We start from the raw sequence: 27,322 nt of genomic DNA, 5'->3' as shown, positions 1-27,322 counted from the left end.
TATAATATCAGTATATAGCACCCCATTATATACAGCACCCTATAATATCAGTATACAGCACACCATTATATACAGCACCCTATAATGTCAGCATACAGCACCTCATTATATATAGCACCCTATAATGACAGTAAAACGCACCCCATTATATACAACACCCAATAATGTCAGTATGCTGCACCCCATTATATTCAGCACCCTATAATGTCAACATACAGCACCCCATTACATACAGCACCTTATAATGTCAGCATAAAGCACCCCATTATATACAGTGCCCTATAATGTTAGCATATAGCACTCCATTATATACGGCACCCTATAATGTCAGCATACAGCACCCCATTATATACAACACCCTATAATATCAGTATATAGCACACCATTATATTCAGCACCCTATAATGTCAGCATATAGCACCCCATTATATACAGCACCCTATAATGTCAGCATACAGCGCCCTATTATATACAATGCCCTATAATGTCAGTATACAGCAACCCATTATATACAGCACCCTATAATGTCAGTATACTGCACTAAATTATATTCAGCACCGTATAATGAAAGTATACAGCACCCCATTATATACAGCACCCTATAATGTCAGCATAAAGCACCCTATTATATACAGTGCCCTATAATGTCAACATATGGCACACTATTATACACAGCACCCTATAATATAAGCATAAAGCACCCTATTATATACAGCACCCTATGTCAGTATACAGCACCTCATTATATACAGCACCCTATAATGTCAGCAAACAGCACCCCATCATATACAGCACCCTATGTCAGTATACAGCACCTCATTATATACAGCACCCTATAATGTCATCAAACAGCAACCCATTGTATATAGCACCCTATAATGTCATTATACAGCATCCCATTATATACAGCACCCTATAATGTCAGCATACAGCACCCCATTATATACAGCACCCTATAATGTTTGTATAAAGCAAACCATTAAATACAGCACCTTATAATGTAAATATACAGCACCCCATTATATACAGCACCCTCTAATGTCAGCATATAGCACCCCATTATATACAGCACCCTATGATGTCAGCATACAGCACCCCATTATACACAGCGCCCTATAATGTCAGTATACAGCAACCCATTATGTACAGCACCCTATAATATCAGTATACAGCACCCCATTATATACAGCACCCTATAATGTTATTATATAGCAGCCAATTATATACAGCACCCTATAATGTCAGTATATAGCACCCCATTATATACAGCACCCTATATTGTCAGTATACAGCACCCCATTATATACAGCACCCAATAGTGTCAGTATACAGCACCCCATTATATACAACAACCTATATTATCAGTATATAGCACACCATTATATACAGCACCTTATAATGTTAGCATATAGCACCCCATTATATACAGCACCCTATAATGTCAGTATACAGCACCCCATTATATACAGCACCCTATAATATCAGTATAAAGCACCCCATTATAAACAGCACCCTATAATGTCAGCATACAGCACCCCATTTTATACAACACCCTATAATTTCAGTATACTGCACCCCATTATATACAGCACCCTGTAATGTCAGCATACAGCACCCCATTATATACAGTGCAATATAATGTCAGCATATAGCACCCCATTATATACAGCACCCTATAATGTCAGTATACAGCTCCCCATTAAATATAGCACCTTATAATGTTAGCATATAGCACCCCATTATATACAGCACTCTATAATGTCAGTATACAGCACCCCATTATATACAGCACCCTATAATATTAGTATAAAGCACCCCATTATATACAGCACCCTATAATGTCAGCATACATCACCCCATTTTATACAACACCCTATAATTTCAGTATACTGCACCCCATTATATACAGCACCCTGTAATGTCAGCATACAGCACCCCATTATATACAGTGCAATATAATGTCAGCATATAGCACCCCATTATATACAGCAACCTATAATGTCAGCATACAGCACCCCATTATATACAACACCCTATAATGTCATTATACTGCACCCCATTATATACAGCACCCTATAATGTCAGCATATAGAACCCCATTAAATACAGCACCCTATGTCAGCCTACAGCACCCCATTATATACAGCACCCTATAATGTCAGTATACAGCACCCCATTATATACAGCACCCTATAATGTCAGTATACAGCACCCCATTATATACAAGACCCTATGTCAGCATACAGCACCCTATTATATACAGCACCCTAAAATGTCAGTATAGAGCACCCCATTATATACAGCACCCTATATTGTCAGTATACAGCACCCCATTATATACAGCACCCTATAATGTCAGTATACAGCACCCCATTATATACAGCACCCTATAATGTCAGTATACAGCACCCCATTATATACAACACCCTATAATGTCAGCATACAGCACCCTATTATATACAACACCCTATAATGTCAGCATACAGCACCCTATTATATACAGCACCCTATAATGTTAGCATATAGCACCCCATTATATACAGCACCCTATAATATCAGTATACAGCACACCATTATAAACAGCACCCTATAATTTCAGCATACAGCACCCCATTTTATACAACACCCAATAATGTTAGTATGCTGCACCCCATTATATTCAGCACCCTATAATGTCAGCATACAGAACCCCATTATATACAGCACCTTATAATGTCAGCATAAAGCACCCCATTATATACAGTGCCCTATAATGTCAGCCTACAGCACCCCATTATATACAGCACCCTATAATGTCAGCATACAGCACCCCATTATATACAACACCCTATAATATCAGTATATAGCACACCATTATATACAGCACCCTATAATGTTAGCATATAGCACCCCATTATATACAGCACCCTATAATGCCAGTATACAGCACCCCATTATGTACAGCACCCTATAATGTCAGCCTACAGCACCCCATTATATACAGCACCCTATAATGTCAGCATATAGCACCCCATTAAATACAGCACCCTATAATGTCAGCCTACAGCACTCCATTATATACAGCACCCTATAATGTCAGTATACAGCACCACATTATATACAGCACCTTATAATGTCAGTATACAGCACCCTATAATGTAAGTATACAGCACCCTATTATATACAACACCCTATAATATCTGCATCCAGCACCCTATTATATACAACACCCTATAATGTCAGCATACAGCACCCAAATATATACAGCACCCTATAATGTAAGTATACAGCACCCTATTATATACAACACTTTATAATATCTGCATCCAGCACCCTATTATATACAACACCCTATAATGTCAGCATACAGCACCCAAATATATACAGCACCCTATATTGTCAGTATATAGCACCCTATTTTATACAGCACCCTATAATATCAGTATATAGCACCCCATTATATACAGCACCCTGCAATGTCAGTATATAGCACCCCGTTATATACAGCACACTATAATGTCAGTATACAGCACCTCATTATATTCAGCACCCTATAATGTCAGTATACGGCACCTCATTATATACAGCACCCTATAATATCAGCATACAGCACCCCATTATATACAGCAACCTATAATGTCAGTATACAGCACCTCATTATATACAGCATCCTATGTCAGTATACAGCACCTAATTATATACAGCACCCTATAATGTCAGTATATTGCATCCCATTATATACAGCACCCTATAATATCAGTATATAGCACCACATTATAAACAGCACCCTGTAATATCAGTATACAGCACCTCATTATATACAGCACCCTATATTGTCAGCATATAGAATCCCATTATATACAGCACCTTATAATATCAGTATATAGCACCCCATTATACACAGCACCCTATAATGTCAGCATATAGCCCCCATTATATACAACTCCTTATAATGTCAGCATATAGCACCCCATTATATACAGCACCCTATAATGTCAGTATACAGAACCTCATTATACACAGCACCCTATAATGTCAGTATACAGCACCCCATTATATAGAACACCCTCTAATGTCAGTATATAGCACCCCATTATATACAGCACCCTATAATATCAGTATATAGCACCCCATTATATACAGCACCCTATAATATCAGTATACAGAACCCTATAATGTCAGCATATAGCACCCCATTATACACAGCACCCTATAATGTCAGCATATAGCACCCCATTATATATATCACCCTATAATGTCAGCATTAATCACCCCATTATATACAGCACCCTATAATGTCAGCATATAGCACCCCATTATATACAGCACCCTATAATGTCAATATACAGCACCCAATGTCAGCATACAGCACCCTATTATATACAGCACCCTTTAATGTCAGTATACAGTACTACATTATATACAACACCCTATAATATCAGTATACAGCCCCCAATTATATACAGCACCCTATAATGTCAGTATACAGCACCCCATTATATACAGCACCCTATAATGTTAGCATACAGCACCTTATTATATATAGCACCCTGTAATGTTATTATACAGCACCCCGTTATATACAGCACCCTATAATGTCAGCAAACAGCACCCCATTATATACAGCACCCTATAATGTCAGTAAACAGCACCCCATTATATACAGCACCCTATAATGTCAGCATACAGCACCCCATTATATACAGCACCCTATAATATCAGAAGATAGCACCCCATTATTTACAGCATCATATAATGTCAGCATATAGGACCCCATTATACACAGCACCCTATAATGTCAATATAAAGCACCCCATTATATACAGCACCCTATAATATCAGCATATAGCACCCAATTATATACAGCACCCTATAATATTAGTATACAGCACCCCATTATATACAGCACTCTATAATGTTAGTATACAGCACCCCATTATATACAGCACCCTATAATGTCAGTATACAGCACCTCATTATATACAGCACCTTATAATGTCAGTATATAGCATCTCATTATATACAGCACCCTTTAATATCAGTATATAGCACCCCATTTTATACAGTACCCTGTAATGTCAGTATATAGCACCTGTGGCAAAACCAACCTCGCCACTGCGTTTTGGAGGGGCCTGTTTACCAGCCTCTTGCCGCAGGATTATGGGCCCTCTCATCAGCCAGGCCTCATTTGTTCACAAATTCAGACTAATTCATGCCATTTTGGGATGTTAAATGTCTGTGTGTATTGTAAAGGGTGGGACATTGTATACGTTGAGTAGGGAGGTCTGTTCCATTGTCTCTCTGTGTGTATTGGCGATGTCCTTTGTCCTGAGAGATAATTGAATTACTTCTCGGTTGTCTCCAGGACAGAGGATATTGTGTATTCGCCTGTCTGTGATGATTGCATCAACCCAGTGTGAGGTAATACTATCACGGGCAGAGGGGAGAATTTTGTGTGGGAGTGTCTGAGTGTATTGTACGTGGTTATTGGCTGTTTTTACCAAACCCTGTGGGTGTTAACCTTTTTGGAAGATGTGTATAAAATGCTTGTGTGTTAAAATAAAGAGAGGCTGCTTTTATACCTTCATGAAGTTTTGGCTCATGTTTGGGGAATGCGATAACTACACTCTTGGGGATTGCTATATCACAATACTCCCCTGAGTATAAGCTCTTGTAAGAGCTTGTTCCTGGTTCCTGTCTCTGCATTTAGGAGAGGTTCACCCACTGGAGCCTGGTGCCTTGTCGTAGGTCCAGGGTGGGTAGAAGACGGCGAGACCTCCACCAAGCTGCGGCGGTTCGTGGGTTCTGCAGTGCTGACAGTGTCAAGTGGAGTGCTTGGAGTCCTCTGGAAGCACTAGGAGCATCTATCAACGGAGGTACCCGGTCGGGGTGCTAGGTGTTCCGTTACATTGGTGGCAAGCAGTGGGATGGCGTCCTAGTGTGAGGAGAAGCAGCTCGGAGACACTGTTCGTGGAGTATATTGAGGGCAATGCTAGAATCCGTACAGCGCCTCTGGCTACAGCAATATGGATGCCGTTGGTTCCTGCACAGCATTCAATGAGGAAGATCACCCGGATTACAGGAATGCTGAGCGGAAAGGCGTATGGCACCAGGCCCTGGAGGATGTGCAGCGTCGGAGGGGTGAGAGTCTTCCCAATGAGGAGCAGAGATTGCGAATGCGATTGGCGCTGGGACTACCTCTACTGGGAGAGCAACCATTGATGGAGTGGGTGTCAGAGCTTGAGACACTGGTATGGCAGGAAACCTGGCTGGATGACGCTTACCAAGCACTATGGTGGGACACAGTACGACAGTCTTCATGGATGGAGGAGTACGCCAAGTCCGAAGGTGAGGAATATAATTGCCCTGGGTTATTGTGGGAGTCTTTTGAAGACATTGACTTTAGGAGCACAGAAGAATCTAGATTTTGGGACATTACTGAATACAGGTGGGACTTGCACAATTGGCCTACAACTAGTAGGGTGGGGGCAGATCTGACCTTTCTGGTCCAAAGGGAGTGGGAGCTGGAGCAAGATTATCAACAGTTGTTTCGCTCCATTCAAGCCCAGCGCAAGATACAAGACAGTTGGATACCAGGCCCAGACCTGCAGCCCTACCCCTTGCAAGTCACAGCTGAGGTATCCCCTACTTCCTCACCAACTGTGGAGGTAGGGGACTTCATAGACTGGTACTGGGAGGAACCCCAGTCGGCAGGTGGAGATGGGACCGTAGTCACTCCACCGTCCCAACAGGGTAGCTGGGCAGGCGGCCCAGATCCCCAACTGCCACTGGGAGTACAGGGAGAGGAGATTGTCGGTCCCTCATCTCTGCAACAACCAGAATCACTGGTAGTGGAGACAGCCGGTCTCACTACCCAGCGGCAGTATACTCTACAGGGAGAGGAGACAGTTGGTCTTTCTCCCCAGCGGCAGATGGGGTATCCAGAGGAGGGGGTAAGTGATAGCCCTCCTCCACAGCTCTCTCCCAGCCCAATACTGAGGGTAGTGGGTAAGGCTTTAAACCCCACTGACCCCTCTCCAGCAGAAGAGCTGGCATCAGAGCAGAGCACTGCTGGCCTCTGCCCTAACCGTTCATTTACTACCCAGCAGGAGTTGGCACCATGCACCCCAGCTGAAGTGCTGGCATCAGGGCAGAGCGCCGCTGGCCTCTGCCCTCCACTATCCTCTTCTTTAGAGCCGGACTTCCCACAGGCTACCCCAGCGGAAGAGCTGGCATCTGGGCGGAGCGCAGTCGGCCTCTGTCCACCAAGTACCTACAGCTCCAAGCTAGAGAACCACAAGGAAGCAAGGAGTCGCAGATGCCCACTCAACAGCTGGGGACATACAGAACAGAGCCAGGCCCCAAAATTCAACAGGTCCAGAATGGGGTTGTGGTTGGACTGACAGACTAACTCAGGTACTGACTGTGAGGTCAGGTATCTGGTTAGTCTTCCCTGGGAGGGGGAGATGTGTGGCAAAACCAACCTCGCCACTGGGTTTTGGAGGGGCCTGTTTACCAGCCTCCATGCCGCAGGATTATGGGCCCTCTCATCAGTCAGGCCTCATTTGTTCACAAAGGACTTGGACTAACTTGAACCCCTGGTCTAATTCATGCCATTGTGGGATGTTAAATGTCTATGTGTATTGAAAAGGGTGGGACATTGAATACGTTGAGTAGGGAGGTCTGTTCCATTGTCTCTCTGTGTGTATTGGCGATGTCCTTTGTCCTGAGAGATAATTGAATTACTTCTCGGTTGTCTCCAAGACAGAGGATATTGTGTATTCTCCTGCCTGTGATGATTGCATCAACCCAGTGTGAGGTAATACTATCACAGGCAGAGGGGAGGATTTTGTGTGGGAGTGTCTGAGTGTATTGTACGTGGTTATTGGCTGTTTTTACCAAACCCTGTGGGTGTTAACCTTGTTGGAAGATGTGTATAAAATGCTTGTGTGTTAAAATAAAGAGAGGCTGCTTTATACCTTCATGAAGTTTTGGCTCATGTTTGGGGAATGCGATAACTACACTCTTGGGGATTGCTATATCACAATACTCCCCTGAGTATAAGCTCTTGTAAGAGCTTGTTCCTGATTCCTGTCTCTGCATTTAGGAGAGCTTCACCCACTGGAGCCTGGAGCCTTGTCGTAGGTCCAGGGTGGGTAGAAGACGGCGAGACCTCCACCAAGCTGCGGCGGTTCGTGGGGTCTGCAGTGCTGACGGTGTCAAGTGAAGTGCTTGGAGTCCTCTGGAAGCACTAGGAGCATCTATCGACAGAGGTACCCGGTCGGGGTGCTAGGCGTTCCTTTACAGCACCCAATAATATCAGTATACAGCACCCCATTATATACAGCAACCTATAATGTCAGTATACAGCACCTCATTATATACAGCACCCTATAATATCAGTATACAGCACCCCATTATATACAACACCCTATGTCAGTATATAGTACCCCATTACATACAGCATCCTATGTCAGTATACAGCACCTCATTATATACAGCACCCAATAATATCAGTATATAGCACCCCATTATATATAGCACCCTGTAATGTCAGTATACAGCACCCTATAACTTCAGCATATAGCACCCCATCATACGCAGCACCCTATGTCAGCATATAGCACCCCATTATACACAGCACCCTATAATGTCAGCATATAGCAGCCCATTATATACAGCACCTTATAATGTCAGCATATAGCACCCCATTATATACAGCACCCTGTAATGTCAGCATATAGCACCCCATTATATACAACACCCTATAATGTCAGTATATAGCACCTCATTATATACAGCACCCTATAATATCAGTATATAGCACCCCATTATATACATCACCCTGTAATGTCAGCAAAGCACCCCATTATATATAGCACCCTATAATATCAGTATACAGCACCCTATAATGTCAGCATATAGCACCCCATTATATACATCACCCTATAATGTCAGTATACTGCACCCCATTATATACAGCACCCTATAATGTCAGTATACAGCACCCCATTATGTACAGCACCCTATAATGTCAGTATATAGCACCCCATTATATACATCACCCTATGATGTCAGCATACAGCACCCCATTATATACAGCGCCCTATAATGTCAGTATACAGCACCCCATTATGTACAGCACTCTATAAGGTCAGTATATAGCACCCCATTATATACAGCACCTTATATTGTCAGTATATAGCACCCCACTATATACAGCACCCTATAATGATAGCATATAGCACCCCATTATATACAGCGCCCTATAATGTCAGTATACAGCACCCCATTATGTACAACACCCTATAATTTCAGTATATAGCACCCAATTATATACAGCACCCTATAATGTCAGTATATAGCACCCCATTATATATAGCACTCTATAATGTCATTATACAGCACCCCATTATATACAGCACCCTATAATGTCGGTATACAGCACCCTATAATGTCAGTGTACAGCACCCCATTTTATACAGCACCCTATAATGTTAATATACAGCACCCCATTATATACAGCACCCTTTATTGTCAGCATATAGCACCCCATAATATACAGCACCCTATAATGTCAGCATACAGCACCCCATTATATTCAGCACCCTATAATGTCAGCATACAGCACCACATTATATACAGCACCCTATATTGTCAGTATATAGCACCCCATTATATACAGCACCCTATAATGATAGCATATAGCACCCCATTATATTCAACACCCTATAATGTCAGTATACTGCACCCTATTATATACAGCACCCTATAATGTCAGCCTACAGCACCCCATTAAATACAGAACCCTATAATGTCAGCCTACAGCACCCCATTATATACAGCACCCTATAATGTCAGTATACAGCACCCAATTATATACAGCACCCTATAATGTCAGTATACAGCACCCCATTATATACAGCACCCTATAATGTCAGCATACAGCACCCTATTATATACAACACCCTATAATGTCAGCATACAGCACCCTATTATATACAGCACCCTATGTAAGCCTACAGCACCCCATTATATACAGCACCCTATAATGTCAGTATACAGCACCCTATTATATACAGCACCCTATAATGTCAGTATATGGCACCCTATAATGTCAGTATACAGCACCCCATTATATACAACACCCAATAATGTCAGCATACAGCAACCTATTATATACAGCACCCTATAATGCCAGTATACAGCACCCCATTATATACAACACCCTATAATATCAGTATATAACACACCATTATATACAGCACCCAATAATGTTAGCCTATAGCACCCCATTATATACAGCACCCTATAATGTCAGTATACAGCACCCCATTATATACAGCACCCTATAATGTCAGTATATAGCACCCCATTATATACAGCACCCTATAATGATAGCATATAGCACCCCATTATATTCAACACCCTATAATGTCAGTATACTGCACCCTATTATATACAGCACCCTATAATGTCAGCCTACAGCACCCCATTAAATACAGAACCCTATAATGTCAGCCTACAGCACCCCATTATATACAGCACCCTATAATGTCAGTATACAGCACCCAATTATATACAGCACCCTATAATGTCAGTATACAGCACCCCATTATATACAGCACCCTATAATGTCAGCATACAGCACCCTATTATATACAACACCCTATAATGTCAGCATACAGCACCCTATTATATACAGCACCCTATGTAAGCCTACAGCACCACATTATATACAGCACCCTATATTGTCAGTATATAGCACCCCATTATATACAGCACCCTATAATGATAGCATATAGCACCCCATTATATTCAACACCCTATAATGTCAGTATACTGCACCCTATTATATACAGCACCCTATAATGTCAGCCTACAGCACCCCATTAAATACAGAACCCTATAATGTCAGCCTACAGCACCCCATTATATACAGCACCCTATAATGTCAGTATACAGCACCCAATTATATACAGCACCCTATAATGTCAGTATACAGCACCTCATTATATACAGCACCCTATAATATCAGTATACAGCACCCCATTATATACAACACCCTATGTCAGTATATAGCACCACATTATATACAGCATCCTATGTCAGTATACAGCACCTCGTTATATACAGCACCCTATATCAGTATATAGCACCCCATTATATATAGCACCCTGTAATGTCAGTATACAGCACCCTATAATGTCAGCATATAGCACCCCATTATACACAGCACCCTATAATGTCAGCATATAGCACCCCATTATATACAGCATCCTATAATGTCAGTATACAGCACCTCATTATATACAGCACCCTATAATGTCAGTATACAGCACCCCATTATATACAATACCCTATAACAGTGGTTGCGAACCTTTGGCACGGGTGCCAGAGGCGGCACTCAGAGCGCTCTATGTGGGCACCTTCACCCTGGAAAAAGTCTACGGCGTACCAATATGTCTTGGACTTTTCCTGCCATTTATCAGCTCAGGGCGCACTATGAACGGCACAGGCAGCGCACTGAATATAGGCATGCCATTTTATTGGGACAGGATTCATCTGACGTACAGGACTCATCTCAGGGACAGGACTCGTCTCAGGGACAGGACTCGTCTCAGGGACAGGACTCGTCTCAGGGACAGGACTATAACAGTGGTGGCGAACCTTTAGCACGGGTGCCAGAGGCGGCACTCAGAGTGCTCTATGTGGGCACCTTCACCCTGGAAAAAGTCTACGGCATGTCAATATGTCTTGGACTTTTCCTGCCATTGATCATCTCAGGGCGCACTATGAACGGCACAGGCAGCGCACTGAATATAGGCATGCCATTTTAGCTAAATGATAAGGTACATGGAAGATATTCTAGATTGGAATGTAAGATTCAGGTTAACTTGCCGTGTTGGCACTTTGCGATAAATAAGTGGGTTTGGGTTGCAGTTTGGGCGCTCGGTCTCTAAAAGGTTCACCATCACTGCCCTATAATGTCAGTATATAGCACCTCATTATATACAGCACCCTATAATATCAGTATATAGCACCCCATTATATACATCACCCTGTAATGTTAGCATATAGCACCCCATTATATATAGCACAATATAATATCAGTATACAGCACCCTATAATGTCAGCATATAGCACCCCATTATACACAGCACCCTATAATGTCAGCATATAGCACCCCATTATACACAGCACCCTATAATGTCAGCATATAGCACCACATTATATACAGCACCCTATAATGTTAGCATATAGCATCCCATTATATACAGCACACTATATTGTCAGTATATAGCACCCCATTATATACAGCACCCTATAATGATAGCATATAGCACCCCATTATATACTGCACCCTATAATGTCAGCATACAGCACCCCATTATATACAACACCCTATAATGTCAGTATACTGCATCCCATTATATACAACACCCTATAATGTCAGCATACAGCACCCCATTATATTCAGCACCCTATAATGTCAGCATACAGCACAACATTATATACAGCACCCTATTATATACAGTGCCCTATAATGTTAGCATATAGCACCCCATTATATTCAGCACCCTATAATGTCAGTATACAGCACCCCATTATGTACAGCACCCTATAATGTCAGCATACAGCACCCTATTATATACAGCACCCTATAATGTCAGCATACAGCCCCCCATTATATACAGCACCCTATAATGTCAGTATATAGCACCCCATTATATACAGCACCCTATAATGTCAGTATATAGCACCCCATTATATACAGCACCCTATAATGTCAGTATACTGCACCCCATTATATACAGCACCCTATAATGTCAGCCTACAGCACCCCATTATATACAGCCCCCTCTAATGTCAGTATACAGCACCCCATTATATACAGCACCCTATAATGTCAGTATACAGCACCCTACAATGTCAGTATACAGCACCCCATCATATATACAACACCCTATAATGTCAGCAAACAGCACCCTATTATATACAACACCCTATAATGTCAGCATACAGCACCCTATTTTATACAGCACCCTATAATGCCAGTATACAGCACCCCATTATATACAACACCCTATAATATCAGTGTATAGCACACTATTATATACAGCACCCTATAATGTTAGCATATAGCACTCCATTATATACAGCACCCTATAATGTCAGTATACAGCACCCCATTATATACAACACCTTATAATGTCAGCATACAGCACCCCATTATATACAGCACCCTTTAATATCAGTATACAGCACCCCATTATATACAACACCCTATAATATCAGTATATAGCACACCATTATATACAGCACCCTATAATATTAGTATATAGCACCCCATTATATACAGCACCCTATAATGTTAGCATATATCACCCCATTATATACAGCACCCTATAATGTCAGTATATAGCACCCTATTATATACAGCACCCTATAATGTCAGTATAAAGTACCCCATTATGTGCAGCACCCTAAAATATATACAATGTATCTGTATACAACAGTCAGTGCACCCCGATACTGCAGCACCCACTTAAGGGAACCTGTCATCAGTATTTTGTGTATATTGCCGAGGACATGGGTGTCTAGATGGTCGCTAGCACATCCACAATACCCAGTCCCCATAGCTCTGTGTGCTTTTATTGTGTAAAAAAATGATTTGATACATATGCAAATTACCCTGAGATGAGTCCTGTCCCTGACTCATCTCATGTACAGGATTCATCTGACGTACAGGACTCATCTCATGTACAGGACTCATCTCACATACAGGACTCGTCTCAGGGACAGGACTCGTCTCAGGGACAGGACTCGTCTCAGGGACAGGACTCGTCTCAGGGACAGGACTCTTCTCAGTGACAGGACTCGTCTCAGGGACAGGACTCGTCTCAGGGAAAGGACTACTCTCACGTACAGGACTCATCTCAGGGACAGGACTCTTCTTAGGGACAGGACTCTTCTCAGGGAGAAGACTCATCTCAGGTTAATTTGCATATGTATCAAATCGTTTTTTTTACACAATAAAAGCACACAGAGCTATGGGGACTGGTTATTGTGGATGTGGTAGCGGCCATCTAGCAACCCATGTCCTCAGCTCTATACACAAAATCCCGGTGACAGGTTCCCTTTAAGGGCATCAGACTTACGGTTTGAGCAGTTAAATCCTCCGAGGCCAAATGGACACCTGGAAAAGAAAGAATGAAGAAATTCACTGCACAGAACGTTTCGGAGGAGCCGAGGGCCACGAGTAAGAGCCCGAGCGAAGGAGAGACAAGGCGGCCAATTAGATTCCAGCTCTTATTAATCCAGCACAGATTAGAAAATGAAAGCTGTGATGTGATTGGCTGCTACGGTCGATGCTGCCGCTGTGCTTGTGCCCATAAATGTCGCCCCAGTATCAGTCCTGTAACGAGAACGGGGGTCCCGATCATCCACGACCGCAGTGAGGAGTATGAACTGAGCAGTGGGCAAACCTTCAGTTTATAGGAGACTAATGGAAGCAGATGCAGACAACGGCTTGCTGTCAGTGAATGGCACCATTTATTGTGTAAAATGTAAATCCATACACGTCCAGTACCACGCAGAGCTGAAGGTTTGTTACACTGTACCCATCTGGAGTCCTGGCTGTTTACATCACAGAGGATTTTCAGGACTGGATACAATTGTAACAGATCCTCAGCTGTGGGAAGAATGAGACCAGGAATTTCTTGTATGCTATAACTGATGCAATTCGCCAACAGCAAACAGAGATTTTGATTCAGTATAAAGCCTCGTTAGTTGAAGTCCCTCCTCACCTTACACAGGCTCCATTTTCCAGTTTGTAGCCGTCGTCACAGGCTGAGGAAAGAAAACGGAGACGCGTTTAATCAGACGAACCCCTGAACCCCCAAACCCAGACCCTGACAGCAACTCCGCCCTCAGTCCCCCTAAAGCCACACCCATTATGCAAATAGATATGCAAATTAAATCTGAGACAGTCATTGCCCAGAGCCCAGAGGTGGCGCCGCCCGGAGGCTCAGGGGGCACAGGTTTTAGGGTCTCACCTCTACACGAATGATCCGTTTTGCTGTATTTGAAGAATCCCGGCTTACACTGACAAAACGCTAAACCAGCGGGATCGGCGCAAACGGCCGTCTCATTGTCACACCCGGGGTCCCTCACATGACACAGACTGAGGGCTGCAAAATACAGAGAGAAGTGAGGACAGTGCAGTATATCACGTCACCTATATAATTCCGTACAAGCCGCGTGCACATATACCACCTATATAATACCGTACAGGCCGCATGCACCATATATACCGCCCATATAATACCGTACAGGCCGCCTGCACCATATATACCACCTATATAATACCGTACAAGCCGCGTGCACATATACCACCTATATAATACCGTACAGGCCGCATGCATCATATATACCGCCCGTATAATACCGTACAGGCCGCCTGCACCATATATACCACCTATATAATACCGTACAGGCCGCATGCACTATATATATACCACCTTATAATACCGTACAGGCCGCGTGCACCATATACCACCTATATAATACCGTACAGGCCGCGTGCACCACATATACCACCTATATATCATACAGGCCGCGTGCATCACATATACCACCTATATAATACTGTACAGGCCGTGTGCACCATATATACCACCTATATAAAACCCCAGTACAGGCCATGTGCACCATATATACCACCTATATAATACCCCAGTACAGGCTGTGTGCACCATATATACCACCTATATAATACCCCAGTACAGGCCGCGTGCACCACATATACCACCTATATAATACTGTACAGGCCGTGTGCACCATATATACCACCTATATAATACTCCGGTACAGGCTGTGGGCACCATATATACCACCTATATAAAACCCCAGTACAGGCCATGTGCACCATATATACCACCTATATAATACCCCAGTACAGGCTGTGTGCACCATATATACCACCTATATAATACCCCAGTACAGGCTGTGTGCACCATATATACCACCTATATAATACCCCAGTACAGGCTGTGGGCACCATATATACCACCTATATAATACCGTACAGGCTGCGTGCACCATATATACCACCTATATAATACCGTACAGGCTGCGCGCACCATATATACCACCTATATAATACTCCGTTACAGGCTGTGGGCACCATATACAGTATATCATCACCTACATAACATTACCATGTATACGATGCTGAAGGTGCAGTACCAGCTGGCAGGACGCGGGGCGCTCTGGGGACGTCTCACACACTTTGGCATAGTTCTGCAGACTGCGCGACAGATCCAACATTGTCACGTTTGACTCCAGAGAGAAAAGATTCTGCACCATGAGGCTATTACTGCTGGTGTGACTGGGGGCGAAGAGAAGACGGCATAACTTCACATATCACCCAGAATCCTCCTCCACAGGGTGACATCATCCATAGGTGCTATGACATCAGTGGTTGTGCGCCTCTTACCTGTCACTGGTGACCGAGGACTGGTAATAACCGGAAATAGCGGAGAAAGAGGAATTCAGCTGCAAAAAGGAGATTATAGTCAGTGCCCCCCATAGAGGAGATTATAGTCAGTGCCCCCAAAAGAGGGGATTATAGTCAGTGCCCCCTATAGGGGAGATTATAGTCAGTGCTCCTTATAGAGGAGATTATAGTCAGTGCTCCCTATAGAGGAGATTATAGTCAGTGCTCCTTATAGAGGAGATTATAGTCAGTGCTCCCTATAGAGGAGATTATAGTCAGTGCTCCTTATAGAGAAGATTATAGTCAGTGCTCCCTATGGAGGAGATTATAGTCAGTGCTCCCTATAGAGATTATAGTCAGTGCTCCTTATAGAGGAGATTATAGTCAGTGCTCCCTATAGAGGAGATTATAGTCAGTGCTCCTTATAGAGGAGATTATAGTCAGTGCTCCCTATAGAGGAGATTATAGTCAGTGCTCCTTATAGAGAAGATTATAGTCAGTGCTCCCTATGGAGGAGATTATAGTCAGTGCTCCTTATAGAGGAGATTATAGTCAGTGCTCCCTATGGAGGAGATTATAGTCAGTGCCCCCTATAGGGGAGATTATAGTCAGTGCTCCTTATAGAGATTATAGTCAGTGCTCCTTATGGAGGAAATTATAGTCAGTGCCCCCTATAGGGGAGATTATAGTCAGTGCTCCTTATAGAGATTATAGTCAGTGCTCCTTATGGAGGAAATTATAGTCAGTGCCCCCTATGGAGGAGATTATAGTCGGTGCCCCCTATAGGGGAGATTATAGTCAGTGCCCCCTATGGAGGAAATTATAGTCAGTGCCCCCTATGGAGGAGATTATAGTCAGTGCCCCCTATGGAGGAGATTATAGTCAGTGCTCCCTATGGAGGAGATTATAGTCAGTGCTCCCTATGGAGGAGATTATAGTCAGTGCTCCCTATGGAGGAGATTATAGTCAGTGCTCCTTATAGAGGAGATTATAGTCAGTGCCCCCTATGGAGGAAATTATAGTCAGTGCTCCCTATGGAGGAGATTATAGTCAGTGCCCCCTATAGGGGAGATTATAGTCAGTGCCCCCTATAGGGGAGATTATAGTCAGTGCCCCCTATAGAGGAGATTATAGTCAGTGCCCCCTATAGGGGAGATTATAGTCAGTGCCCCCTATAGAGGAGATTATAGTCAGTGCCCCCTATAGGGGAGATTATAGTCAGTGCCCCCTATAGGGGAGATTATAGTCAGTGCCCCCTATAGAGGAGATTATAGTCAGTGTCCCTATAGAGGAGATTGTAGTCGGTGCCCCCTATAGGGGATATTATAGTCAGTGCCCCCTGTAGGGGAGATTATAGTCCGTGCCCCTATAGGGGAGATTATAGCCAGTTCACCCTATGAAGGAGATTATAGTCAGTGCCCCCCATAGAGGAGATTATAGTCAGTGCCCCCTACTGAGGAGATTAACCCTCTGCTGTCCACTATTGCTGGGCCGCCCACACTCACGATGCGCACTATGTCCTCCTTGATTTCGTGCAGGGTGCTGTCTTTCACGCCGTCGCTGTCCAGGAGGCTCCAGGGAATCTCAATTTGTCCGAGAAATGTCCGCACTGAAAGACACCGCAAAATAACACAACGTTTTCTGTACCCATTCTGAGCGTCACACTCCAGTCACACCCAGAGCTGCATCCACTCACCTATCAGCCTAGCTGCCTCTGGAGCCTCGCATTGTGGGAGACACAGTCCAGTGCGAGCACCAAATCACCCACAATGAATCCCCGCAGGCTGGAGAAATGGAAACGCAGCTCTAGATGTGACTGGAGGATAGGTTTAAATCTAGCTGAACTCCACGAGACCAAAAAAAGCAAACATTAAAGGGGCAATGCAGGAGATAAAGACTCTGCAAGTTTTATGTTTCACTTCCTCACCATTTTATTGAAACTCTGCTTGCTTTCAGTGAATTGAAACATTCATGTCTCCATGTTTATACCCTAGTAAGGTGGGATTGTTACAATGTATCAGCGCAGAGCCTGGAGTCCAGGACAAAGATTGGTCTTTAGCATCAGCCCATTAGCGGTCAGAAGGTGACCGATCCTGTAATACCCCCGAGTACTGCCCGCTGGTCACATGGAGACCGTCCCGCCCAACCCCCATTGATACCTTTCTAATATCCATAATTTCCCCCTTAAAAGATGTTCAGCAGGTGGTTCTAAAGGCGTTGTCCCATCTCCGGGTTTCCAAGGTGGGCTAAGCGCCGGCCCCAGGCAGCTCAGCTTACAAAAACTAGCCCCATCTTGTCTTGGAAATACTGAGATTAAACAACCTTTTATGGGGAGTTTTGGTGGCAGCCTGGGGCCACGGTCACCCAGACAACCTAAAAATGTTATGCAAATTGCAGTTTTATTGTGGGTTTTGTAAAAAATAAAAAAATAAAAGACAAAACTTGCAATGAGCAGAAGGACCTGCACATGATCACATGACCTCTACAGGTCCTCAAGTCAAAATGTAGAGCAGCAAGAAGGAGGAGCTGCTGTGTAAGAGTAGGGGGTCTTTATTGGTTTAGGGTCTGCATTTAGGGGGTGTGACCTATGGTCTGTATTTAGGGGCTCATGGGTCTGAATTTGGGGGCCTGGTCGAGGGTACGTATATAAGCAGTATGTACTTGGGGGTCTTATCTAAAGTCTATATTTTTTGGCTATGGTTTCGGGTCTGAATTTAGGCGTTTTAAGGTGTTTATATAGGGGGTCTGTATTTTGGGGTTTTGTCTAAAGTCTGCCTGTAGGGGTCCTGGTTTAGGGTCTGTATTTAGGGGGTTCGGGGTCTTTATATAGAGAGTCTGGTCTAGGGTCTGTATTTAGGGGGTCTTGTCTAGGTTCTATATTCAGGTGCTCTGGGGGGGGTCTGTATTTTGGGAACAGTATGGGTCTACGTAATCCACCACTGAAGACCCCAGACACCATCACACTCACCGAGAACGCAGCCTGCGCCCTTCTGCAGGAGGAACCCCAGGGGACACTGGCAGCTGAAGGAGCCCCTGGAATTGAGGCAGGTGCTCGGCGCTGGGCAGGGGCTGGAGAGGCATTCATCCACATCTGGAAGAAGGAGAAGACAGTGGGGCGTCACCTCTGAGGCACACCATCATGCATATGGAGGGTATCGCTCGCTCGCAGTCACTTTGTTACTGTGTGTCACCTCCTCACATACAGTCCACAATATAGGGTCTATGACCTCCGGGCACATGCAGGTGGTGCAGGAATTGTTCTCTGGTATCAGCAGGGAGAGTCTGGTGTGGACATGGCAGCTCTCTGCCACCCCTGCCCACAGGCTGTGTCTGGTACTGCAGCTCAGCTCTAGTTAAGTGTAATATCACGCACAACCTGTGGCTGAGGGGGTCATTGCTGATGGTTTCCCATGGATCACACTCCCAGTTCTCACCTGTGTTGCAGAGATCTCCACTCCAGGACGATGGACAATCACATCTGTAGCTTTTTGAGCCCCCACTTTCCACACAGAGACCCCCGTTCTGGCAAGGACTGGAGGAGCAGGGACTGGCTGGGAATAAAAGGCGCGGGTTAGACAGCGATACGAGGGTCTAGAGAAGCCGCAGATACCGCACGTCTCACCTGCAGTGGTGGCAGTCGCCCTCAGACGGGTCGTGGTGGAAGGAGTCCCGGTGACTGCGGACCTCACAGCCGGTGTCGTGCTAGGAGGGGTCGGGACAGGAGGGGGCTTTTTGGGCTTGGTGCTGACTGTGGTGTGCGGTCTTGTTGCCTCAGTGTTGAGGGCGGTTTGGGTGGTCCTCCTGGTCAACAGCTCCCAGCCAGCGGTGGTGGGTGCAGAGCTTCCAGGCCCCGTTGTACTCACAGTATCAGTTGGAGGTGTTGTCAGCGGGATGTTAGTGTTTGTAGTAGAAAGAGCGCTATCTGTGGTCCCAACATGCCACGTTCCCACTGTGGCCCTCTGTGTCCCCTCTGTGGTTATGGCTGTAGTTTGCATATTCAGTGGTCTCAGTGTTGGGGTGATGTCTCGTGACATTGGCGTTGTCTCATCATGTAGTCTCCTCTCAGTGACCACTGAGGGGGTCCCAGGACTGGCGGCCATTGATGTATTGGCGTCAGTGGGTGATATGGAGGGTGTGAGGGTCTGATTCTTCTCTGCTCCATCTCCTGGAGAGGATTCTGTGGTGAGAGATGGCGGCAGTGATGTGGACCATATAGGGGAGCCAGGGGTGGAGGACATGGAGGTCAATGGGTGAGGACTATGGGTGGTCAGAGACGGTGAGGCCGAGGAGCGAGCTGTGGAGGGGATGGGGGATGAGTAGGAGACCTGCGATGGTGGCTGCTGGGACCGTTCTCCAGGAAAGGATGAAGAAGCCGCCATGCTAGTGGTGGTCAATGCAGAAGATGAAGTCCCAACGCTGGACAAGTCAGCGGGCGACGACCACAGATCGACGGAGGAGTTTCTAGGGGTGACCCCTGTGGTCTTCAGGCTGCTGTTCCTTCTGTCGGCCTCAGTGATGGAGACACTGATGAATGGGAATGTGGTGTTGGGCATGTGGTGGGACATGGGGGATGGGTGCATGGTCACCACATATGACGGGGTCTGTAGAGGGTACGTGCTGGACGCTGAGGGAGCAGCCTGGGAGGACACGTTCCTGACCTCTGTGGAGCGCTCCTCTCCCTGCGCTGCGGTCGTCGATTCCTGGCTCGCGTTCCCGCGGCTTGTTGGATACACGTCGGGAATCTCGGTGATGTCGGACACATTGCTGGTGACGAATAAGAGGGTTCTGTCCCCTCCTCGGGTGGTGGAGATGTACGTCGTGTCCCCCACCGGTGTCCTCTTGTTCACATGTCGCTGGGACGTTGATTTCTGGCTGATTCCAGAATCTGAAAGAAGAAGACGAGAGGTCAGTAAGCGTCCTACAGGGAGTCTCCTTGTTCATGAATAGAATTCCAGAAGAGCAGTGAAGACTGACACCCAGACTGAGCATGGGATGGAGATTGGGGGTGTCCAATGCATATACCAGGGCAGTGACCCAGCTTTCCACGGTTTCTGGATGGCAGAGAAATCTACATTTTGGATTGTTACCCCCCCCCCCAACTCGCTCAGTCTGTGTCAGTCTTCACTGTACTTCTGGCATTCCGTTCATGCTTGTTGCGGCTCGGCCTCACTTCACATCTAGACAATAAAATAAAAGCTTGACATGACGCTCTCTCAGGTTTAGATGATGACCCCCGTGCACAGTGCGGGGGGCTTCGCCTGCGGATGCCGCGGTTTTGGGTGGAGCAGATTTCGCGTCCAGAGGAATTTCTTTTAACAAAAGCAGAGGTCGGGATCTGGAAGGAATCACAGGGACCTGACGTTTCCTTCCTGGTGACAGGCCTCGCCCCGCGCCGCACTTATCACAGGCGACATTGTCTGGACGGCTCGATAAACATCCGACAAAGCGACAGAAGCCGGAGCGCGGCGATTCCTGCGTCTACACAATGTGCCGCAACGTACGCACAAGAAAAGGGCAAATATCAGGAACACACAGAGAGCAATGGCGTCTGCGATTCTTGTGAGCTCCTGGGGGTAGGGATGATGGGAGTATTACTGTGTGTGAGATAGGGAGATTAGATCGTGCGCTCCTGGGGGCAGGGATGATGGGAGTGATACTGTGTGTGAGATAGGGAGCTCAGATTGTGAGCTCCTGGGGGTAGGGATGATGGGAGTATTACTGTGTGTGAGATAGGGAGATTAGATTGTGAGCTCCTGGGGGCAGGGATGATGGGAGTGATACTGTGTGTGAGATGGGGAGCGTAGCTTGTGAGCTCCTGGGGGCAGGGATGATGGGAGTGATACACTGTATATGGGATAAGATTGTGAGCTCCTGGGGGCAGGGATGATGGGAGTGATACATGGTATATGAGATTAGATTGTAAGCTCCTTGCGTCAGGGAAGATGGGAGTGATACACTGTGTGTAAGATAGGGAGATTAGATTGTGAGCTCCTGGGGGCAGGGATGATAGGAGTGATACATGGTATATGAGATTAGATTGTGAGCTCCTGGGGTCAGGGATGATGGGAGTAATACACTGTACATGAGATTAGATTGTGAGCTCCTTGCATCAGGGATAATGGGAGTGATACACTGTGTGTGAGATAGGGAGATTAGATTGTGAGCTCCTGGGTTCAGGGATGATGGGGGTGATACATTCCCACTGTGTGATGGACTCTGCAGCGATTATGGGGAGGGGTCTCTACAGTAAGGGGGTGATCCGGGTGGCGGGGGCAGTGACGGGGTTAATCCTCTCCCGCTATTAATACACTGGGTGTTACCAGGAAATACCAGCAGAAATCTCCTGTCTGCGCCGCCTGATAACCGCTCCAAGCCCCATCGTCCGTCAGACCACACAGCGCCCCCTGCTGGCCACACCGCAATATGAAAGAATACTGCAGAGGGGAAAACCATACATCTGACAGCAAGCAGAGATCTCAAGAATGCTGAAGAAATGAAACACAAAGGGGGCAGAATCTGAAGTCAGTTTTTCTGCATTCACGTTGAGTTTGGCGCAGGTTTTGCACGCTGCCCCCTCCGGAGCGATATGAATACGGTTCCCTGATCACCAGCGCCACCTCTTCAGGGATTTAAAATAAAAATTAGAAAGATTTTTTTTAAACAGAAGGAGCCCCAATATTTTAGTATCTTCCAAACCCCCCCAGATCACCCTGTCACCCCCCAGTAATCACATATTACACTGATGACCCCCCCCCAGTAACCACATATTACACTGATGACCCCCCCAGTAACCACATATTACACTGATGACCCCCCCCAGTAATCACATATTACACTGATGACCCCCCCAATCACATATTACACTGATGCCCCCCCCCCGTAACCACATATTACACTGATGACCCCCCCCAGTAATCACATATTACACTGATGACCCCCCCAATCACATATTACACTGATGACCCCCCCAGTAATCACATATTACACTGATGCCCCCCCAGTAAAAACATATTGCACTGATGACCCCCCAGTAATCACATATTACACTGATGCCCCCCAGTAATCACATATTACACCGATGACCCCCAGTATCTCCGCCGTGTAACATTGCACCCGTGTGACTGCTCCGTTTTCCCCGGTACAGCCGGTGAGCGGGCAGCTCCGGTTACACGTCTCTGATTCCCGCTCCCTCACAGGCGCCATTGTCCGGCCACAGACGGTCGCCTCTCATGGACCGGACTTTCCCAGCACACGGAGCTCGGCCGCACAATAGCTACTTTGTCTCAGGACATCGATCCTCTCAGGATGAGACATGCTGCGCCCGTAACACAGCCCCCACTGGAGCATACTCCAACTCCCATCATCCAGGACAAGATTCTGCACCTGCAGGGGACACTGAAGGCTCAGGTGTGCCCCCAGTGGTCAGAGTGAAGATGGCGGATATAGAGGAGGGTGACAGCACTGAGGTGCCTGGTGTGGAGGAGAGTGGGGTACATGCTGCTGACAACCTGTCAGCCTGTCTGTGAGGATGCCCAGGTGTCAGGCCCTGTGGTCAGAGGAGGTCCCAGAGTGCAGACCGTAATAACCAGAGGTCCGGGTACTTACCTGTGAGAGATGAACATGGAGACTGTAAGTGGCTGTGGTCGGCTGATGGCCCCGTGTGAGGTATGGGCAGCCTGGGTCATCTGCCAGAGCGACGGACAGGTGGCGCCTGCCGGAGTGAGCGACGGACAGGTGGCGCCTGCCGGAGTGAGCGACGGACAGGTGGCGCCTGCCGGAGTGAGCGACGGACAGGTGGCGCCTGCCGGAGTGAGCGACGGACAGGTGGCGCCTGCCGGAGTGAGCGACGGACAGGTGGCGCCTGCCGGAGTGAGCGACGGACAGGTGGCGTCTGCCGGAGTGAGCGACGGACAGGAGGCGTCTGCCGGAGTGAGCGACGGACAGGTGGCGTCTGTATCTCACCAAGGGAAAGATGGGCGTTTCCACAGACAGCTGTTGGTTAATGATAGTAGTGGCCACTGAAGAAGTGGTCACTTGTGTAAATACAGTTTGTTAGTGGTGTTGCCCCGGGCCCTGATGGAGGGGTGAATGTTGGGGGTCGGCCGGCCGCTGTACAAGTGGCCGGTGCGCCTCATGTAGCCCCTTCAGAGGGGTCTGGAGTGACACCTGCTGTAGATAGGTCTGGGGGGGTGGGGGTGGGCCCGGTCCGGCTGCCCCTCCTGCGTCGGTTACGCCTGGCAGAAGTTATGCTGGTGTGGTCGCCGGCGCAGGGGGGGAGGGGCAGTCCCCATTGTCCTCCCCATTACCAATGTCTGGTGACGGTAACTTGCAGCGGAAACTTCTAGAGGCTCTTAGGAGAGGGGAGAATTCCATTACAGTAGGGGGGCAGCAGGTGGATCTATCCTTCTGGATAGACAGGCATGGCCTGCGTGCCTTCCGAGAGCAAGGCGGGGGCGAGACCACCTGGTCCTCACCCACAACCGGCCCTGGGTCAGCCAGACGGAATGTTGTCTGTCTGAAATGGAGAGGCAATGAAGCGTGCCCTACCAGGAAGAGGGTGGCAGAGCTTCTCTTTCAGATGGGCATTAGGGCATGTGACATCTTTGCCCTGATACATCCGTATGGCACCCGGGAGTTTGATGTCAGTTTTGCCCGGCCAGAGGGTCTTGAACTTTTCTGGTCTGGGTATGAGCTGGCAAAAGACCAGCCGGACTGGCAGGGGTTTTTTGTGCAAGCGATAACCCGCCAGAATGAGGTCAAGAAAGTGACCGTTCTGACCCGTAATGAGTCACTTTCTTGTGTTGACATCTTGACCTGGTTGAGCAGGTACGGGGACGTCCAGGGTCTTCCTAGCAAGAACCTGGATGAGTTTGGCATCTGGTCGGGTGCCTGGACGTTTCAGATTAAGTTGAAACATTCAGGGGGGGTCGGTTTCCCACATACCGTCATCAGCTTTCCTTGGTCGGGATAGGATCATGGTGTTCTACAGGGGGCAGCCTAAGCTGTGTTACAAGTGCGGCAGCCCTTCGCACTTCAGCGCCAGCTGCCGAGTGCAGAGGTGCGCGTTGTGCGGGGGTGAAGGCCATCTAGCTGCATCTTGTGGGCAGATTAGATGCAACCTGTGTGGTGAGCTAGGGCACCCGTTCAGTCGTTGCCCTCGCTCTGTCGCCAACGTGGCTCATGCACGTGCAGAGGCGAGCCGGGAGGCCCCCACTGCCGAGGCGAGTGCTGGCAAAGGCGACAGGGCAGTGGGGTCGATGAAGAGAAAAGAAAGCCTGTCCCAGCAGAGACGGAGGGAGAGGCGTCAAATAGAGAGGGGGCAGGTGGAACCCCCTCCTGGGGTGATGCCTGTGCCCTCCCAAGAGAATGCTTCTCCTAGAGCTGAGACCCTGGGGGATATCGAGGTGAATGAGGAACTCAGGAGACTAGACCGTTCCAAGGTGACTCTGTCCTCTTGCTACGAGAGTGCAACAGAGGAGAGTGAGACAGAGTCTAAAAGAACAAGAAGGAAACGTCTGACCAAAAAAAGATCTAGAGTGCCTGTGGAAGGCAAAGCCAGCTCCCCCCTGGACCTCTCTAATCCTGACTCTCTTCCCCTGGATCTTTCCAACCGGTACCTCACCTTGGATGAGATCTCTTCTTCCGGGGAGGAGGTTGAAGGTGGGGAGCCGGAGGGGCAAGAGAAGGAGCCTCTGGAAGGGCCCGCGCCTCCCTCCGGTGAGGATGCAAGGTCCTCGGGAGGTGGGGCGGGTCCAGACGCTGGTAATGGGAATGACAAGGGTGGTGCGAAGGGGGAGGCGGTGGTGACTAATGAGATGGACACCACTGTCTCTCTCAAAAGAGATCGTGCCACCTTAGGGGGTAGCCCCAAGAGGGGTAAGAAAAAGAACAAGAAGGGGAAGGGAAGGAAGAAGGCCGTCTAACTTAATCACTCTGTATGGCGGCACTCACTCCGTTGACGCTGGCGACCATTAATGTCGCCAGTATTAAATCGGATGCGGCTAGGTTTGCAGCCTTTGATTTCTCAGCCGGGTTGAAGCTGACATTTTATTTTTGCAAGAGACCAGGCTGCCAGATTTGGCGGCTGTGTATAAAGCAAAAAAGGAGTGGAGGCGTGGTCCATCATATTGGTCTCTTGCGGCTGAGCCGTATAGCGGAGTGGCGGTTCTTTTTACCGCACCAGTAGAAAGCCGACGAGTGATTGAGTTAGAAATGGGGAGGTGTTTGATTTTAGATGTCCTCATGAAGGGTCAAGAGCTTCGCCTGATAAACATCTATGGTCCCCAAACCAGGTGGGATCGGAAGCGTCTCTTTATGAGGATCAAACCTTTCCTTTTTACGAGTCGGCAGGTGGTCTTTGGCGGGGACTTTAATACAGTCACAAGGTCCCAAGACCGGGGAGGCGCCAGAAACCGGCTGGCTTATGATAGTGTATCCCTGAATAGCATAGCTAGCGAGGCTCGCCTGGTGGATGTCCACATTAGGCACACCCCAGGCCACGGTGGTTTCACTTATTATAGAGGTAGTCAGATTAGGTCTAGAATAGACAGGTTTTATTTAAAGGAGGAGACTACTTTTTCACCTTTAGAGGTGGTAGAGGTGGAATTCTCTGATCACTGTATGATTATGTTCTCTTTGAATGTTGCAGAATCCCCCCAAATGGGAAGAGGCTATTGGAAGCTAAATTCGGCCCTCCTGGAGGAAGCAGAGGTGAGACAATCCTTTAAGGACTTCCTTCAGAGTCAGGTAGAGTTGCTGGATCTTTGTGACACTAAGTCTGAGTGGTGGGAGATATTCAAAGATCGGGTGGCAAAATTCTTCCGCCAGCTCTCGAACCTCAGG

The 27,322-nt window shown here is 46.8% G+C and overlaps 1 protein-coding gene across 1 annotated transcript in view; it reads right to left on the bottom strand.

Moving 5' to 3' along the window:
• HEG1 (heart development protein with EGF like domains 1) overlaps nucleotides 1–27,322 on the bottom strand; it is a 63,433-nt gene that overhangs the window by 15,248 nt on the left and 20,863 nt on the right. The window contains exons 2-10 of the mRNA XM_044296976.1: nucleotides 20,103–21,365; nucleotides 19,915–20,031; nucleotides 19,449–19,571; nucleotides 17,986–18,089; nucleotides 16,481–16,539; nucleotides 16,203–16,372; nucleotides 15,039–15,173; nucleotides 14,790–14,832; nucleotides 14,142–14,179 (exon numbers count right to left, since the gene is read on the bottom strand). Of these exons, the coding sequence (XP_044152911.1) occupies nucleotides 14,142–14,179; nucleotides 14,790–14,832; nucleotides 15,039–15,173; nucleotides 16,203–16,372; nucleotides 16,481–16,539; nucleotides 17,986–18,089; nucleotides 19,449–19,571; nucleotides 19,915–20,031; nucleotides 20,103–21,365 (2,052 nt within the window). The remainder of the gene's footprint in view (nucleotides 1–14,141; nucleotides 14,180–14,789; nucleotides 14,833–15,038; nucleotides 15,174–16,202; nucleotides 16,373–16,480; nucleotides 16,540–17,985; nucleotides 18,090–19,448; nucleotides 19,572–19,914; nucleotides 20,032–20,102; nucleotides 21,366–27,322) is intronic.

Source organism: Bufo gargarizans, chromosome 6 (assembly GCF_014858855.1).
Source record: "Bufo gargarizans isolate SCDJY-AF-19 chromosome 6, ASM1485885v1, whole genome shotgun sequence".
In the NCBI taxonomy this organism is placed as follows: domain Eukaryota; kingdom Metazoa; phylum Chordata; class Amphibia; order Anura; family Bufonidae; genus Bufo; species Bufo gargarizans.
The sequence above is the reverse complement of the archived record's forward strand: the minus strand, read 5'-3'. Positions and strand labels throughout refer to the sequence as shown.